At 46.2% G+C, this 16,770-nt stretch overlaps 1 protein-coding gene across 2 annotated transcripts in view; it reads left to right on the top strand.

Moving 5' to 3' along the window:
- Osbpl11 (oxysterol binding protein like 11) overlaps nt 1-16,770 on the top strand; it is a 59,095-nt gene that overhangs the window by 14,920 nt on the left and 27,405 nt on the right. For both annotated transcript variants that reach the window (XM_063261107.1, XM_003477045.4), the window contains exons 2-7: nt 2,021-2,089; nt 5,793-5,968; nt 6,758-6,837; nt 9,277-9,453; nt 13,916-14,117; nt 15,950-16,095. In XM_063261107.1, coding sequence (XP_063117177.1) covers nt 2,021-2,089; nt 5,793-5,968; nt 6,758-6,837; nt 9,277-9,453; nt 13,916-14,117; nt 15,950-16,095 — 850 coding nt within the window. The remainder of the gene's footprint in view (nt 1-2,020; nt 2,090-5,792; nt 5,969-6,757; nt 6,838-9,276; nt 9,454-13,915; nt 14,118-15,949; nt 16,096-16,770) is intronic.

The following is a 16,770-nucleotide window of genomic DNA, read 5'->3' as shown; positions in this document are numbered from 1 at the left end:
ATGCCAAGGACAAGGTGTCTGGCTGCAGGGCTCCCTGTGATGGCCACCAGGTGGCGCAGGCGTTCCTCACGAGCTGCTTAGCAGAAGAGCAGAAAGGATCGAGGGTCAGCAGGAGCAGCAGCTCCGAGACAGCTGCTGGGCAGTGTGGGAGAAGGCCATCGGGTTATTTGAGTTTCTGGCTCTTTGGGGCCTGGTTTTATGCCACTATTAAATAAACCATGTCAGCAGCCTTGTCATCTTTTTGACTCTTTTCTAGTGTACATGAGAACAAAAAAGTAAGAACACTAGGCAGTAAATACAGAGCGCTCCCGGATCGGGACGGGGAAACACATTGGGTACTTCAGCGGCTGTGGCAACTAGTCAGGGAGCGGTGCTGGTGATTAACTGGGGCCGCACCTGTGCTAGGTGAGCACCACAGTGGATGCTTTTGACAGTCATTATGAGCTATTAAATGACTTTCTCTCAGCTTAGATGTGACCAAAAGAAAAACCATTGTTTAGAAAAACCAGAGTAGTGACTGGGTAAAGGCAAAGGAGATGGTGCATTTTCTTTTTGTGTTGGGTTTTTGAGATAGGGTTGCACTATATAGTCCATGCTGGCCTCAAACTCTTTAGAACCTCCTGCCTCAGCCTCCCAATTGCTGGGATTACAGATTTTTTTTTTTGATTGCTGAAATATAAACAAAATAGTTTTCCTTGATTTGCTCAAGTGTAGAGAGCATGCTGAAGTATTTAGTGAGGCTCTTCCCACCGAGCACACGCAGCTAAAGATGTGCAGTGCTAGAACCAGAGGACTTGAACTGTGGTGGAGTCGATGCTTTCCCTGCATACTGCTAGTTGGGAAGGAAGGCCTCCTTCTCAACAGGATGGATCAAGGTCTCTCTTGGCACTTAGAGGAAATACCTGGTTTAGGTTGTGCACTGCTTGAGGACTTTCGTGGATGTGCAGAATGGAAATAAGTATTTCAGAGCTGCAGGATGGCACAGACGAGTGAGTGGGTGACAGTAGGCAAGAGGGATGACACAGTGAGGCCCGACACAGGCGGAATGCTGTGGCAGGGCCTGTGGTGACAGGGACACCTGCAGCTGCCAAAAGCTGCTTAATCCTGAAATTAGGAAGCATGCGGGACCCACGTAGGAAAAGATTTCTTTGCTTATCCAAGGATCAGAGGAACTAAAGAATGACCTGGTTGTGACCGGGGCCCAGAAGTGTGAATATGTGAGCAAAAACCCAAGCAGCCATGCTTCTGGAGAAGAGTCCATTCTTCTGGTTGTGAGAGTTAGAACATACTGAAAGAAGAATTCAACTGGTGCTGTCAAAAAAAAAAAAAAGCCAAGCAGGGTGGGGCATGTGTGTAATCCCAGCAGTTGGGAGGCTGAGGCAGAAAGAGCACCAAGAGTTGGAGGCCAGCCTGGGCTGCATAGTGAGACCTCCTTGTCTCAAAAAAAAGAAAAGAATAAACTCAGCTGTAGTATACCGTAAGGTGATACAGGACAAGTCCCAAATGAAATCCTCCCAGTGGGGAGGGCTGTAGCATCACACCTGCCTGGAGTGGGCAGTAGGAGTGAGCTGTCAGGCTCTCCCAAACCAGGATCTGCATTGTAGAAACCAAGGAATCAGAGACACAACAAATCAGCCTTCTGTGATGCACCAGAGTGAGGGCATAATACTCCGACTGGGCCTTGTTTAGTTGTTGAACCATGAACTGGTCGTACTGATTGACGATTATATCAGCTCTCCCCTGCTGGAACCAGATGCCTGAGCCACTGCATCTAGAGGAGAAAGGGTTTGTTTTGGCTTGCAGTTTCAGGCCACGGTCGCTGGCTGCAGGGCAGGAACTTCATTTTGAAGAAACTTGGTATGAAATATGAAATTTGGAGAAGTATATATGTGTAGTAACCCACAAACTCATGGAGAAAGTTGAGACACAGAGAATGTCTCCGGCAGGTTTGGGAAATTTACAGTTCCCCCTTGGGCTTTCTCTCTCTACTGATTTTGTTCTTTCTGTTCTTTTGCAACAGTGATCACATGGAGAATGTATGTGGCTACTTAATGAAGTACACCAACCTTGTCACTGGGTGGCAGTTCAGGTAAGTGTGCTGTTTGTGTTCCCTCAGCCTCCCTGGGACCAGAAAACCCCGGCTGATAATTTCATATTCTGGTGCAGCCAATGAGCTATAGCAGACTGGGCTGGGGAGCTCCTGGGGACGAAGCTGTCCCCTCTTTCCTCACTGCTCCTACTGTTCTGCTGTACTCAGGTTTGTCGCCTGCGTTGCGCTTATTATACATGCAGAGGCTAGGTTCTGAGAAAGTTGGGTTTGTACCAGATTCTCCATGAGTCTGGAACCAGGGATAGGTTAGATAACCAGCCCAGGTCATGTACGGTCAGTAAGTGGGACACCAGAGCTCGGCGCTTAGTGGAACTGATATTTGCACGGCAGAGGTTTTTTTATTGTGATAAAATATACATAAGATTTGCCATTTTAACCATTCTAAGCATATAGTTCAATGCCATGAAACATGCATATTTTTTATACGAGTTATCAGCATCCTCTTCTCAAACTTAGGCTACATCCGTTGTGTCATGCACACATACCCTGCACCCCAGCATGGACTTTTTCAACTTGAGTGTCTGGGGTTTGCCCTCGGGCTGAGTATGACATGATGGGGCTCCACTGTGGTACAGACCTCTCCGTCTTAAGGCTGAGTGCACTCCGGTATGCACCTGTCACACAGTGTGAGTGGCCACACACCCCTGGAGGGTGACGCATGTGTGCCTGTCTGTCAGTGTGAAGGGCTTCTGTGATGTTGGTTTACCAGTGTCTCTTTAGTCTCTGCTTTTTTGTCCTCAGAATTGAGCTACTATGGCTTATAGTACAGTATTTCTGTGCTATTTTGTTTCTCTCTGTTGATTTGTTTTATTACAAAGCAGTCCTTGCTCTGTTGCCCAGACTGGCTGTGTGCACTCTTGGGCTCAAGGCATTGTCCTGCATCAGTGTCCCAAATAAGGAGGACTGCAGGAGCAGGCCACCGTGCCTGGCTACTGCATTTCATTTTTTTTAGGGAACTCCATACAGTTCTCCACAATAACTGCCACGGACACCCCAGCAGTGCACAGGATTGCCGTTTCCCACATCCTCAGCAGCATTTGTGGCTTTTCTTCTTCTGTTTACAATAATAGCTATCCTCATAGTGTAAGATGCTCTCTTATTGTGGTTTTTAAACTTTTTTTTTTCTTTTTGAGACAGGTTCTCTTCGTGCTATGCAGTTCAGGCTGCCATTGAGCTCACTTTGTAGCCCAGGCTGGTCAAACTTGCAACAATCCTGCTGCTTTAGCCTCCCAAGTGCCAGGATTGCTTTTTTTAATTGTTAAACCTAGACTTTGAAGCTGAATGTGGTGGTGCACACCTGTAATCCCAGCACTCAGGAGGCTGAGGCAGCAGAATCACCGCAAGTTCAAGGCCAGTGTTGGCTCTGTAGTTAGTTCAAGACCAGCCTGCACTATATAACAAGCCCCTATATCAAAAGCAAAACATAACTAAACTTTGAACCCAAATAATTCTTTTTGTTTGTTTGTTTGAACCCAAGTAATTCTGACGCCAAAGTCTATTTTTGTTGGTGTTGTTTTGTGCTAGATATCAAGCCCAGGGCTTCATGCATGCTAAGCAAGCACTGTAGCATTAAGTTATATCTGTAGCTTTTTTATTTTATTTTATTTTATTTTGCAGTACTGGAGATTAAACCTAGGGAACACACAGCTGTATCCCTAGCCCTTTTTATTTATTGGTTTTGATATTTTGAGGCAAAGTCTTACTAAGTAACTGAATTACCCAGGCTGGCTTCTGCTTGGGATTCTCCTGCCTCAGCTTCTTGAGTAGCTGGATTATAGGTGTGAAACTACTGTATCTGTTCCAAAGTGGTTTTTTTTACAGTAGTAGTTTGGAACAGTGAGAAAAAAATTTTCCTTCATTCCTGTTTTGGTTAACAGTATTATTGAAAAAAATTCATTTACTGTACAGTTCTGTACTGTACTTAAGAGACCTTAAGAACCTAACAACCTTTCAGAGTTTGTTTTGGATGAGTGTTTCATAGAAGGTTCACAGGGGTAGATCTTAAGTGTTTTAGAAATTTAAGACGATAGCAATGGCTGCTGTATATTAACTCAAAGAATCCTTCATATCTGTGGGAAAATAAACAGCTACTGAAAATGAGCAAAAATGTGATGGGAGCTGGGTGAGGTGTCGTGTAACAGTAACCTCAGCACTCTGGGAGGCTGAGGCAGGACAATGCCAAGTTCCAGCCCAGCCTACACAATTTAGCAAATCAGTGAGAGACTAACTCTAAATAAAAAATTCCCAGAAAGGGCTGAGGATGTAAATCGATGTGAAAACCCTGAGTTCAGTCCCCAGCACTATAAAAGAAAAGAAGAAAATAAAAGTGTCGGTCATCCCCTAGGGAGAACTACAGACAGTCTACAAACACAGGAAGAAATGTTTCATCCAACTCATTATTAATGAAATTGAAGTTTTAAAACTGACAAAAAAATACAAAGGTAATTTGTATTTTCATCAAATATGTGAATGATTTTAGGGCTCAGAAGCCTGCTAGAAACCCACAGTCCTTTGCTGCCCTCCTGGTCACTGTTGACTCCCCCGTTGTGCCTGGCTCCTCTGCTGTCCCTGAGCAAGGGCCGAGGCACCGTCTTCCAGGACCCTGACCTGGACCGAGTGGTCACAGGGGGCCATCTAGAGCAGGCTGCCTACAGGGCGCCAGGCTTCCCCACACTGGAGCATGGACTTTTTAAAAAGTGAAACTTAGAAAGCCGTCCTCCCCGAAGAACTGCATGCTCCATAAATTGGAATTTGAATTAATTTGGTTCCTAAAGTAGCTCATCTTGGACCAAATCAGAACATCAGATTCTTTTCCATAGTCCCTCAGTATGTCGTCAAGTTCTTTTCCAACACGTATCAGTGTTTCATCGTTTAGTTTCAAGTTCCTTATGTTTCTGAGTCTCCAGTTGCAGCTTTTCATTTTTAAACAGGATCAGTAGTCCGTAGTTGTGACCTATTTAATGACAGAGTCACAGAATCTTTCTGTCCTGACATTACTCTCATGAGTGTTTCCCTGTTTCAGTCTTAGACCGTGTTCACTTCTTACCCAGCAGTCAACCAGCCTCGGAGCTCGTGTTGTGATTTTTTCCCCAGAGAATCCTACATAGAAAATCTTACTACCATTTGTCTTTCTGCAGTTTGTCCTCCCTGTTAATAAATTCAAGAGAAGAATGAATTTTGCACCACAAGACTTGGTGGCACATGCTTGTAATTCCAGCACTCAAGAGGCTGAGGCAGGAGGATCACTGAGTTTGAGGGCAGTTTGAGCCACATAGCAAGACCCTCTGTCCAAAAAAAAAATAAAATAAAATAAAAGTTAAAGACAACAGGGAAGGGAGAGAAAGACAACTGCATTGTTCTCTCCACGGAAGCACCTCCCCCGGCGAAGCGTCACAGCGGTCCACCCTTGCCTCTCCGGCGCAGGCCCTGGGCTCAGCTCCTGCTTTGTGAGCAAACCCAAAAGCACCTCTCTCTCCCCTGTTGACAGTGTGTGTCAGTTTTCCAGTGAGCTCCTGCTACAGCGTTCAGGGCAGGGTTTACAAGTACTACTACTTGAAATGCATTTCAGAATTATATTTTCTTAATAAGGAAAATCCATCATATTTTAAGCGATGGAGGTTTTTGTGCTTTAGTTTGCCTAGGGAAGTGTCTAAAAGTCACAGCCTTTGTGCAATCATTGCAGGTTTTTTGTGTTGAACAATGAAGCCGGGTTGCTGGAGTACTTTGTGAATGAGCAGTCCAGGAACCAGAAGCCCCGAGGGACCCTGCAGCTAGCGGGCGCAGTCATCTCTCCCAGCGACGAGGACTCACACACCTTCACGGTGAACGCGGCCAGCGGCGAACAGTATAAACTACGAGGTAGGCGGGAGAGCCAGCTGGAGGGACACCAGCCACCCCCCACCCCAGCTCCTCATGGCCGTGCAGAAGGGACCATTGGGCTCTCAGGGCCCTTGCAGAGTGGAGAAGAGCTGATCTAGAGCCGAGCATAAAGCCCACAATAGCAGTCACTGATGTGAGTAACGCAACTGCCTTTCTCGTCAGTAGTCTGTGTTATGACATTCCAGAGAAGGCCAGGTGGCCCTCAGGGCAGCCTGGGAGGACTGACTAGCTCGCTGACCTCAGCTCCTCTCCCTTGACTGCAAGGAAGCTAGAGCGTAGACTCGCTGAATACTGCATCTGCCAGAGAGGTTTCGCCCCTTTCTCTGACTTGGCTTCAGTACCCGCTTTGCAGTTTTCGGGGACTAATGTATGTACTTGGGGTTTGTTAAAAGGCCCGCAAGACCGATATGAGGATGCACGGAATTGTGTAGAGTTTGTGGCTTCATCTGAGAAATGGTGTAGAGCAGAATGGTGATCCGAGGTGGCCGGAAATTACCCTTCGCTCACACCGACCCTTAGAAGTGATCTCCGTAAACAAACACGCACCACAGCACAGGGCTGGAGGCCTCTCTTCGCCCGTGCCAGCCGCCTGCCTCTCGGGGTCTCAGTCCCTCATGTGCCACGGCCTCTGCCTGCCGAGCTTCACTGGGGGACATCAGCCCTCACCCAGAGGGGCCAGGTGTTACCCGTCAGCTACCTGCTCTGTGAGTGACGTGGGAACGGCGGCCACACTCCCAGGGTCACAGTGCCATGTGTGCTTCTTTCCAGCCACAGACGCCAAGGAGAGGCAGCACTGGGTCAGCCGGCTGCAGATCTGCACGCAGCACCACACAGAGGCCATTGGGAAGGTAGGCAGGCGGCTGTGAGGTTGGGGCCCTGGAAAGCACGGTTTTCAGTTTCCACGCGGGGACACTCGCAGTCAGTGCAGAACCCACAGCTTTTGTGCGTTTTTGCAGATTCCCAAAGTTGTGCAACTGCAGCAGCCATTTGGGAGGTCCTTTTCATGACCTCTGTGGAAGTCCACAGCCATCCTTGTGCTCATTCTGCCTTTCCAGCCCTTGGCAAGCCCCAGTCTGTTTCAGTTTCCAAGGATGTATTATGCAGATGGCTTCAGATAAAGTGTGGTTTATCATGTCTGACTTTCTTCACTTAGCAAAAATATTATTTTTTTCCATTACTGGAGATTGGACGCAAGGCCTTTCCATTAAGCTATATTCTCAGCCCTTTTTGAAAATTTAGACACAGTCTCACTAAGTTCCTGAATTGCCCAGGCTGGGCTCCCGTCTGTGATCCTTCTGCCTCAGCCTTTCTCCCAGAGTACTGGGATTACAGGGATGCACCGTCAACAGAACCCACTCAGTATCATCTTTCTGAAATTTGCTGGTATCCTTGAGTGTAGCAGTACAGTGTTGTTTATTGGTTTGTATTTTTGTCTTTTTGAGATACGGTCTCATTATGCAGTTCAGGCTGGTCTTGAACTTGATTTGTAGCCCAGGCTGGCCTTGAACGCACAGTGATCCTCCTGCCTCAGCCTCCCAACTGCTGGGATCACAAACATGTATCTCCACCCCCAGCCATTATTATTTTTATTTTTTTTCTAATTTATCCTCAACATGAAGCCGTTATTATTCTTTTTTTTTTTTTTTTTTTTTGTCTTTTTCATTTTTATCGGTACTGGGGATCAAACTCATGACTGCCTGCTTGCAAGGCAGGCGCTTATGCCGCTGAGCTAAACCCCCAGCCCCGAAGCCATTATTATTCTTAAATAGTGAGTAATGTTCTGATGTATACACGTGTACCACCTGTGTGTATCATGCATCAGATCATTGCACACTTGGGTTGTATCCATTTTATAGATAATATGAACAATGCTGAAGTGTTGGGTATGGTTGAAAAACACAGTGAAGCTGGGTATGGCAGCTCACACCTGTAATCCCCGCACTCAGGAGGCTGAGGCAGGAGGATGGTGGCCAGCCTGGGCCCCGTAGTGAGTTCAAGATCAGTCTGAACTACATAGCAAGACTGACTCAAAAAAAAAAAGAAAAAAAAAAATACAGTGAATGTTCAACTTTCCAAAATGTATTGTAGTAAAAGACACATGGCTGCAAAGTCCCCTCAAGCGTCCTCCTTTTGCTTCAGATGCTCATCCCATCACCCTTGCCACGTCCTGCCACAGTGCTGGGGGTCTCTTTCATAGGTGTTTCTGGTCACACTGGTCTGGCTACTTGGATATTAAGAATGGATTCAAAACATTCACATTTTGCAGTCATTGGGACTTTAGGGAAGAGCCAGAAGTCACGTGGTACCAGGTCCACCGAAAGTGCTGGACAAGGACACAGCGCCACGTTTCTATGAGCCCGAGTTCAGTTCGGTGGCACAGTGGCTGCAGTCACCATATTTTTGATCACACTCATAAAGCCACGATAGATGGACCCCGTGATGAGTGTGTCTGGCGAGGAGAGAGGGGAGTATTTCAAAAGGGATTTTTGCAGTGCGTTCCCTGAAGTGAATGCAAACCGTCAGTGTGTGCTGCAGTTCTCCAGAACACGGGTCTAGGAGCAGACTTATAGGTGACAGAGTAACTCTGAGGCACTGGCAGTCTTTCCCCAGCGCCCCTCACCCCGAGTGTGTATGAGGGCGCCAGGTCCTCGATCCCCTCGCCCGTGCGTGGTGGATGGGGTCGGCTCTGGCTGTGATCTCAGGCTCTCTCCCTGTGGCTAACCGCAGGGCGCATCCTTTGTGTGCTTAGTAGTTGCTCTTTTGTGGCCTTCTTTGGGTGTTTTTATTTTTGTTAGGAAAAAGGAGAGTGTATATCTGAAATCTGAAAGTAGAGATGTTTGAAGATAATAGATGGCATATTTAAAGGACCCCTACCTAGGGGGAGGCTTGAGTTTTACTTTTGTTTTTAATTCGTCCTGGTGTTTGACATCACTAATCTTTAGGAATCATAGTTTAGCTCCACAGCCTGGGTTTTGAGAACTCTGACCAAGATAGCTTTGCAGGACTCTGCAGGACTCCAGCCACCCGAAGGAGTGGCGGGTAACAGTTTGTTCAGAGGTACACTTTTGTTGTTTTACATCTATCTGCATGTCGCTGAGCACAGCTTTTGTGTTAACCTTGTTCTACAGTCTGAAATGAGAAAAGCGTTGCTACTATTCTAATGTAAGGAGCACAGAGTATCCTGGTCACTTGTGAGGCTCATTCCTCTTAAGTGGCAGGTGCTGAATCAATCTCAGGTGGCTGGCAGCGCAGCCCTGTTAAGCGGAATGATTCTCTTTATCTGGCAGAATAACCCTCCTTTGAAGTCTCGGAGCTTCTCGCTTGCTTCCAGCGGGAATTCTCCCATCACCCAGCGGAGGCCGAGTCAGAACGCCGTCTCCTTCTTCAGCGTCGGGCACCCCAAGCTGCAGCCCTCGAGCAGGAGAGTGCCCCTAGCGCCCGACCACCTCGTGGAGGTCAGAGAGGTCAGTGAGCCTGAGGTCGGGCACGCGCATAAAGCGGCATCTCATCCTGCTTGGTTTCTCACCAGAATTTTTGAAATGTGGCTTGTGTTTCCTGTCTAGTATTTTCACAAGATGCTTTTAAGTGATAAAAATTCCCTGATTATATAGCATCCAGGTTTGCTGTATCTGTCAGCCCTGCGCTAGGTACACTATCATTTTACAGAAGTCTGTGTCTGCCTTTTGTGTCTCCAGGAGAATAAATTGCTTTAGGGTAAAATGAGGGGTCAGAGAATTGCGGGGCCTCCGGGGCAGAGTACAGAGCCAAGCAAGTGATGCTTTTTCTGTTCTGAGTAGGGACAGCGCTAGGAACTGAACCCAGGCAAGGGTCCCCCACTAGACTACACCCTCATCCCCCCCATTTTTAAAATTGTGAGAGAGGATCTGCCTGAATTGCCCAGCCTGGCCTCGAATTGTGATCCTCTTGCCTTACCCTCTCCGTAGGTGGGATTTCAGGCATGCACCACAATTCCCAGCTGTGACTCCTCTTAAAAACCTGAGGTAGGGAACGGAGTGTGGAGCACAGTGGTGGAGCATCTGCTTAGCCCACACACAGTCCAAGTTCAACCGGCACAAAAAACAAGCACATCAAAACAAAAGCCTGAAGACTGATACGTTCAGAAAATTTTAGACATACACAGAGCAGATAGTTAAGTCCTTGATTTTGCCTTGTCTCACCTTTTCTGTGTTTTGTTTTATTTTGTTTTTTGGTACTGGGGATTGAACTCACGACCTTATACTTGCCAGACAGGTGCTTTATGCTACTGAGCTAAATCCTTGGCCCCTGTCTTTCTCTTTTAAATTGAGTACCAGATAATTCTAGGTGTCAAAGGATATGGTCTGTTAGGTTCTGAATATTTGAGACATTAATTGCTGAATTACAGTTGATAGAGTTTTCTGATGTCTTAGAAATAGATTGCTGAAAATAGTACTGTAAATCACACCCAAATAATTCAAAGTAGGATGCTGAGGAGAATGTACCCTCTGTTGAGCTGTTTTGAGTCGTATTTGTAAATATGGTCTAGCCGAACAGGGTCCTCATTCCCATAATCCCAGCACCAGGGAGGCTGAGGCAGGAGGATCGCTGCAAGTTCGAGGCCAGCCTGCATAGCAAGACTTTGTCTCAAAAAAATAAATCAGGGCTAGTAATACAGGCCTGTAGTCTCACAACTTTGAGCAGCAGAGGCAGGAGGGTCCACATTTAAACCCAGCTTTGGCAATTTAGGGAGATTGTGTTTCAAAATAAAATGATGTTAAAGTGGTCCTGTAGTGTTACTCAGTGCAAAGGCCTTGGGTTCAGTTTCCAGCATGAATCTGAAAAAAGCTTATAGGTGAAGAAACTGAAGTTTAGAGCATTGAAGAAATGTGCCAGCCATGTGTGGTGGTGCACATCTGTAATCTCAGCACATGAGAGGCTGAGACAGGATTGCTGCGAGTTCCAGGCACATTTTGTTTTTCTTTGAGTCAGAGTTTTTGCTATGCAGTTCAAGCTGGCCGTAAACTCTGTAGCCCAGGCTGGCCTGAAACTCACAGCAGTCCTCCTGCCTCAGCCTCCCGAGTGCTAGATTACAAACATTTACTGCCATACCTGGCTAGATTCTTTTCATTGTGGGTACACAGAAGGGCCATAATTCATATGTCAGGTGGCTCTGATTGAATTTGATTAGGAAAAAGATCAGTAAAGGTGATAAGATCCATGTGTACCCAGAGATACAGGCTGCAGATGGACACGAATGTACTACCAGTGGTGCCAGCCAGCAGGAACGTTAGAGTGAGCGTGGAAGGCAGAGCCTTAGAGGGCTTCTGAGCCCCGCCTCCCGCCCCCAGCAGTTCTTAGCCAGCAGAGCAGCTGGGAAGCTTTGGTTGATGCTGTTCACCAACTCAGAAAACTTTGAAAGCTTGTTTTGAAATAATTTTAAATTTGTAAAAAAAATTGGAAGAATAGCATAGGATTTCTGTATATTCCTCATCAGATCTGCTGTGATAATTGTTATCCTACATAACTATAGTGTTATTTATCAAGACCAGGAAGTGATAATAATGTCATACTTCTTGTTCTGGTTTTGGATTGTATCCTTCTGAGTAATGCTTTGCATTTAGTTATTTCTCTTTTTTTTTTTTTTTTTTTTTTTTTGAGATAGGGTCTTGCTCTCTGTACAGTTCAGTTTGCCTGAACTCACTATGTACCCCAGGCTGGCCCCAAACTCACGCCAGTCCTGTCTCCGCCTCCTGAGTGCTGGGATTATAGGCGTGCACCACCACACGTGGCTACTATAATTATTTCTGAATCTTTTTTTTTCTTTCGATCACTGATCATTTAGGGTTTTGGGAGGGGGGTTGTTTTGTTTTTATTATTTTGGCACCAGGAATTGAACCCACAACCTCATCCTTGTGGGCCAGGCGATATGTTGCTGAGCTGTATCCCCAGGCCGTTTTTAGATTCTCGAATTTGAGTCTGTCTGGTATTTTCTCATGGTTTTGGAGAGGTTATAGACTTTAGGACACTGTGTGCTGGTCATGATGGCCCGGTCACGTGGTTAGAGTGAGTTTTTGAGTTTCTGCAAGAGTTGCTGTCTTCCCATCTGTACTTAGTGTCTCGGGGAAGTATTCTGAGGCCACGCAAATGTTGTTTCTCTTCCAAGAAATTGAGAGAACTTTTGTTACCAGGCTGACCTGTGGTTCTAGGTCCTCAGACTCTGATCTTGGGGACACTCTTATCTGAAAAGTTATGGAGGACTTCAAAAAACTTTTGTTTTATATGAGTTAAATGTATTAAGATTTATCTTATTACAGTTCAAAGCAAATTTAAATAACTTGTTTGTTTTAAAATAAAATTATAAATCTGTTATATGGTGTCATACAAGCTGATATCACAGCCACTGCCCCTGCTCTTCTCTACCCCCACCCCACCAGAGCATCCCCAGCTCTGCTGAGAAACTCCAGCTCTGGAGATCACAATACCCAGGGAGGGCTGGAGAGTACGTGCAGAAGGTGCATTTTAATCTAGGTCCCTGGGTGAGTCAGTGTGAGATTAAGTGACAGTTGATAAAAGCAGCTGACTGTTGGGAATAATGTCATGTTAATATATACACAGATGTACTACAGAAGATACCGAATCAGAGTGCTCTGTTTTAGGGTTTACTGTCTCTCAGTAGTGCTGCTTCATTGCAGTGCTGCAGTGCTGCTTCAGTGCTTGCTTCAGAGTCATTTAATCTGTGCCTTATGAGTAGCACATGAATGATCTGGGCTGGTTTTTACACACTTGCAAGGCCACCTACATGAAGTACCATTGTAACCATTGTCACATGGAGCTACAGAACTCAGCCAAAGTTTCAGCTTTCCTGAAGCTTTTTTCTCAAGTCACTGGTTCTGCCATGTCAGAATCTCATGATTCATTGTTCCACTTCTTTGTGACTACTGTCTGTGGCTGACTTGCTCAGTGTGGAGAGTGCCGTTGCCGGGTGCTGACATTGACTTTTTAAAGTTTATTTTTTTCTAGCCACAGTTGTGCTACTTGCTTAAATCTCTTCACTTCTAACATCAGTTACAAGAACCTTTTGCTTACAACTAAAAGTAAGCATCATAATTTCAATTTTCATCTAAAAAAATTGAATTTCTCCTCCATCATCAGTATTCTACTGGCTCCACTAGGAAAGGCGATCAGGGCTCCTAAGCACAGCACAGTGTATTAAACTCTCAGCCTGAAAGCTCGTACCCAGGGCTGGTAGCAAAGCCAGCTTGACAGGACCAGAACGCTTAGGAAGGAAGAACCGGATAAACTCAGTAGAGCTTCTGATTAACTTGACCTGAGGTTTGAGATGAAGGTGGTTAAGAGCAGCTGGCTTGGGAATTTACTTTGGTGTTAGGTAGGTAGTTAGGTTAGCAGTGCTAGGGTTGGAACGCAGTGCCTTGGACATGCTAGGCAAGTAATCTACCACTGAGTCGTACCCTCAACCCTGACTTTTTTCTTTGGAATGAAATGTCTGATACTACTATTAAAGATGTTCCAGAATGTTCCTTCAGTGGGTTATACAATTTACACTGTTAATAAAATGGCAAGCCTTTGTTGCTTCCAGAGAAAAAGGTCATAGTCTTGCTCCGTGGATAAGCACCCACTAAGCCTCTGGAAAAGCCTAGCAGACTTCAAAGAGATTCCTAAGCTGAGTCTGTCCTGAAAGATGCTTAGAAGCTGAAAGTAGTTCATAAATGGCACTGCATGTGTATATGTGATTCAGAAATGACTGGAGCCAGGTATGGTGCACACTAATCCCAGCACCTGAGAAGCTGAGGCAGGAGGGTTGCTGCAAGTTTGGTCCCAACCTGGGCCACTTTGTGAGCTCAAGGCCAGCCTGAACAACATTATAGTGAGTCCTTGTCTAAAAAAAAGAAAGAAAGAAAGAAGAACCAGAACTGTTGTCTTCCTTAGATGATGTCTCACGCGGAAGGGCAGCAGAGAGACTTGATCAGACGAATTGAATGCCTTCCCGCCTCTGGCCTCCTCAGCTCCCTGGACCAAGACCTCCTGATGCTCAAAGCGACATCCATGGCCACGATGAACTGCCTGAATGACTGCTTCCACATCCTGCAGTTGCAGCACGCGTCCCACCAGAAGGGCTCGCTGCCTGCAGGTATGCTGCCCGCACTGGAGGGAGCCCGTCCGTTGTCACTCTGACCTGGAAAACCTTTCTAAAAACAGGGGCCGCTAGTTTTAATAGTCACATTGTTAAACAAGTTCTTGCTAAGGGTGCTCTTCACCGAGTTTGAAATGATTTCCTGCCCGATAGTGTTCTCTAGAGACCTCAGCACTCCATGGGATAAAAACTGAGCAGCTCCTGCATTCCTATAAAACATTGCCCCTGTCCATCCACGTGACCAAAGTGAAAATGCCGGCTTCATGTCTTGAGTTTTGGTTCAGCCCACTGCTCATTGTTGAATTGGTTTATACAAGTCTATCAGACACTTTTAGGGCACAGCTGGCATTTGACCATGTGTTTGCTGGAAGTAACTGGAGAAAAGGTTATTACTGCATGGGAGTACAGATAAGCGCTTCTAAAATGAGAGGAGCAAACTCACCCTGGGGTGTCCTATGTGGTCACTAAAGTATTTCACAACCACTCTGTGTTCTCCTTTCTAACTTGCTTCCCTTACTTGTGAAAGAAGCATTTTAGAAAGTCAGCAGGACTCTTTCTCTGGGAAAGAGTTTTATCAAAGTCAGACAGATGTAGTATGGGCTCCATCCTCTCGTGTGCCAAAATTCTACATTTCTTAGCTGTTCTCACAGCGATTGTAGGTGGAGGCCAGGGTTCTGTTAGAGACTCCAATCAGATGTGTATCCTCCTGAAAGACTTCCTAGTCCTGCAGGGTGCTAGGTTTGATCCCTAGTACTGCCACCAAAAAATCCCCTAATCATAGTCCAGTTCCAGTAGAGAAATGAATGTGAGTAGGATACATAAGATAATATTTAGAAAATGGTACCAACCAGAACAGTCTGGAGGCTGGACAAGGGCGCAGACCCTGAAAACCAGGTAGTCCAGGAGTGACAGGAGGATGAGCGAGAGGGCCTTCCAGAGAGACAGGCCACTCCGCCTCAGTTTACAACCCAGGTGGTCCTTGTCGGAATCGGGCTGAGGGACCCAGAACCAGGCCAGGCGGGTGCTCTGAGATTTGTTCATCTGCTGAAGTGGGAGTGTGTGGCAGGCAGGAAAGCCCTTGCTCTGCAGATTCCTGCCATAGTAGCCAGAGCCCCTTTATTACAACAGTCAGTAGCCCAGCCTCTGCGAAACCTAGATCAGCCTCCCAAATCAAGTGGAACAGTTTCCATTATTGATTAGCCATAGAATCCACTTCGTTAAACTAGTTAAGAGTAACCGAAGACCTCTTGAGTCATGCACGGAGAAGATGACAGGTCGTAAACATGACTGCTGTCTCTCACTGGGTCAGCCATTACTTATTTAGGAGCGCAGTCTTTTGGTCTGAAAGTTGTGCGGGGCTTGCTTAGGACTGAAAAGGGGAAGGAGGACATGCACCTGCAGGTCTTCAGTGAGGCCAGGGGCCTGGTTAGCAGCCTGCTGCCGGAAAAAGGGGAGCAGGTGACCATCTCAGTCGGGCTCCCTTGCCTTTGGCCTCCTAACTTAGCCGGAGTGCATTTTGTCACATAGTTCGACAGAGAGGGTGATGTGAGCCAGCTGGAAACTCACTTCAGGTGACTGAGGAGAAGTGAGTTCAGTGCTGCTCAGGGTTAATTTCTTTTCAGCAGGATCTGATTTCAGCTTGCAAGTGGCTCTGTAAAACGCCCAATCGTGGTGCTCATGCTAATGAGAGCCTCGGCTGTCTTCTCAGGTCCTCTGACAAGTGAATTAGTTGTGTAAGCGGGAAACTCATTGTTTAAATAAAATCCACATCTCCCGAATTTGCCAGATTATGAGCACATTTGAGCAGAAGTCTTCTCTTTCCTCACCAGGAACGACAATCGAGTGGCTGGAACCAAAGATCCCTCTTTCCAACCATTACAGAAATGGAGCTGAGCCACTCTTTTCCATGGAGCCGGAGAAAGCAGTGGCCGTTCCCCAGGAGCAGGTGGCTGCGGAGCCTGGACCCACAACCAGGGTAAGAGAGAGCAGAACCCAGTGCACTGCGAGGGGCACTGCTCCTCTAGCTCTGGGGCACTGAGTCAGCACAGGCAGTGCCCCCAAGCCCAAGCTCTGTTCCACTTCAAACCTCGTTGGCTTTGGGCAGACCGTTCTGGTGTTAATCGTGACCACGCCGCACTCCAGGTTAAATCTCTAGCCCTCTTTCATGCTGTTTATTCTTGCCTGATAAACGTGTCATTTGAAAAACTGAAACTTGCATGATTTCCTGTTTCCTGTTTCCTGGGCAAAAGCTCCCTAACAGGATTTTTGCACAATATTTATATCACACTTTTTATTCCATTATTGTAATATTGTTTACTATATCTTTACTGGTACATTCTCAAGCTCCAACATTTACTGTTGTAGTAAGCTTTTCATAGCAAAGCCAGTTGTTCTAAATTCAGTATTATCCGAAGCTGGGCCAGGGATTTAGCTCAGTGGCATAAACGCCTGCCTGGGAAGCTCAAGGTTATGAGTTCAATCCCCAGTACCACTTAAAAAAAAAAAAAAAAAAACACATAGGCTCTCAGGGTTTAATATTTTTATAAAATATTATCATTTTACATTGTTTTGTTTTGTTTTGGGGGGGGGTTGTTTGTTTGTTTGGGTTTTTGAGACAGGGTCTCACTATGTGCTCTAGCCTAGCCTTGAA

Source organism: Cavia porcellus, unplaced genomic scaffold, assembly GCF_034190915.1.
Source record: "Cavia porcellus strain 051 isolate PalLab524CR breed Dunkin Hartley unplaced genomic scaffold, mCavPor4.1 scaffold_14, whole genome shotgun sequence".
NCBI lineage: Eukaryota > Metazoa > Chordata > Mammalia > Rodentia > Caviidae > Cavia > Cavia porcellus.
Note: the sequence above shows the minus strand (reverse complement) of the source record. Positions and strands in the feature narration are given on the sequence as shown.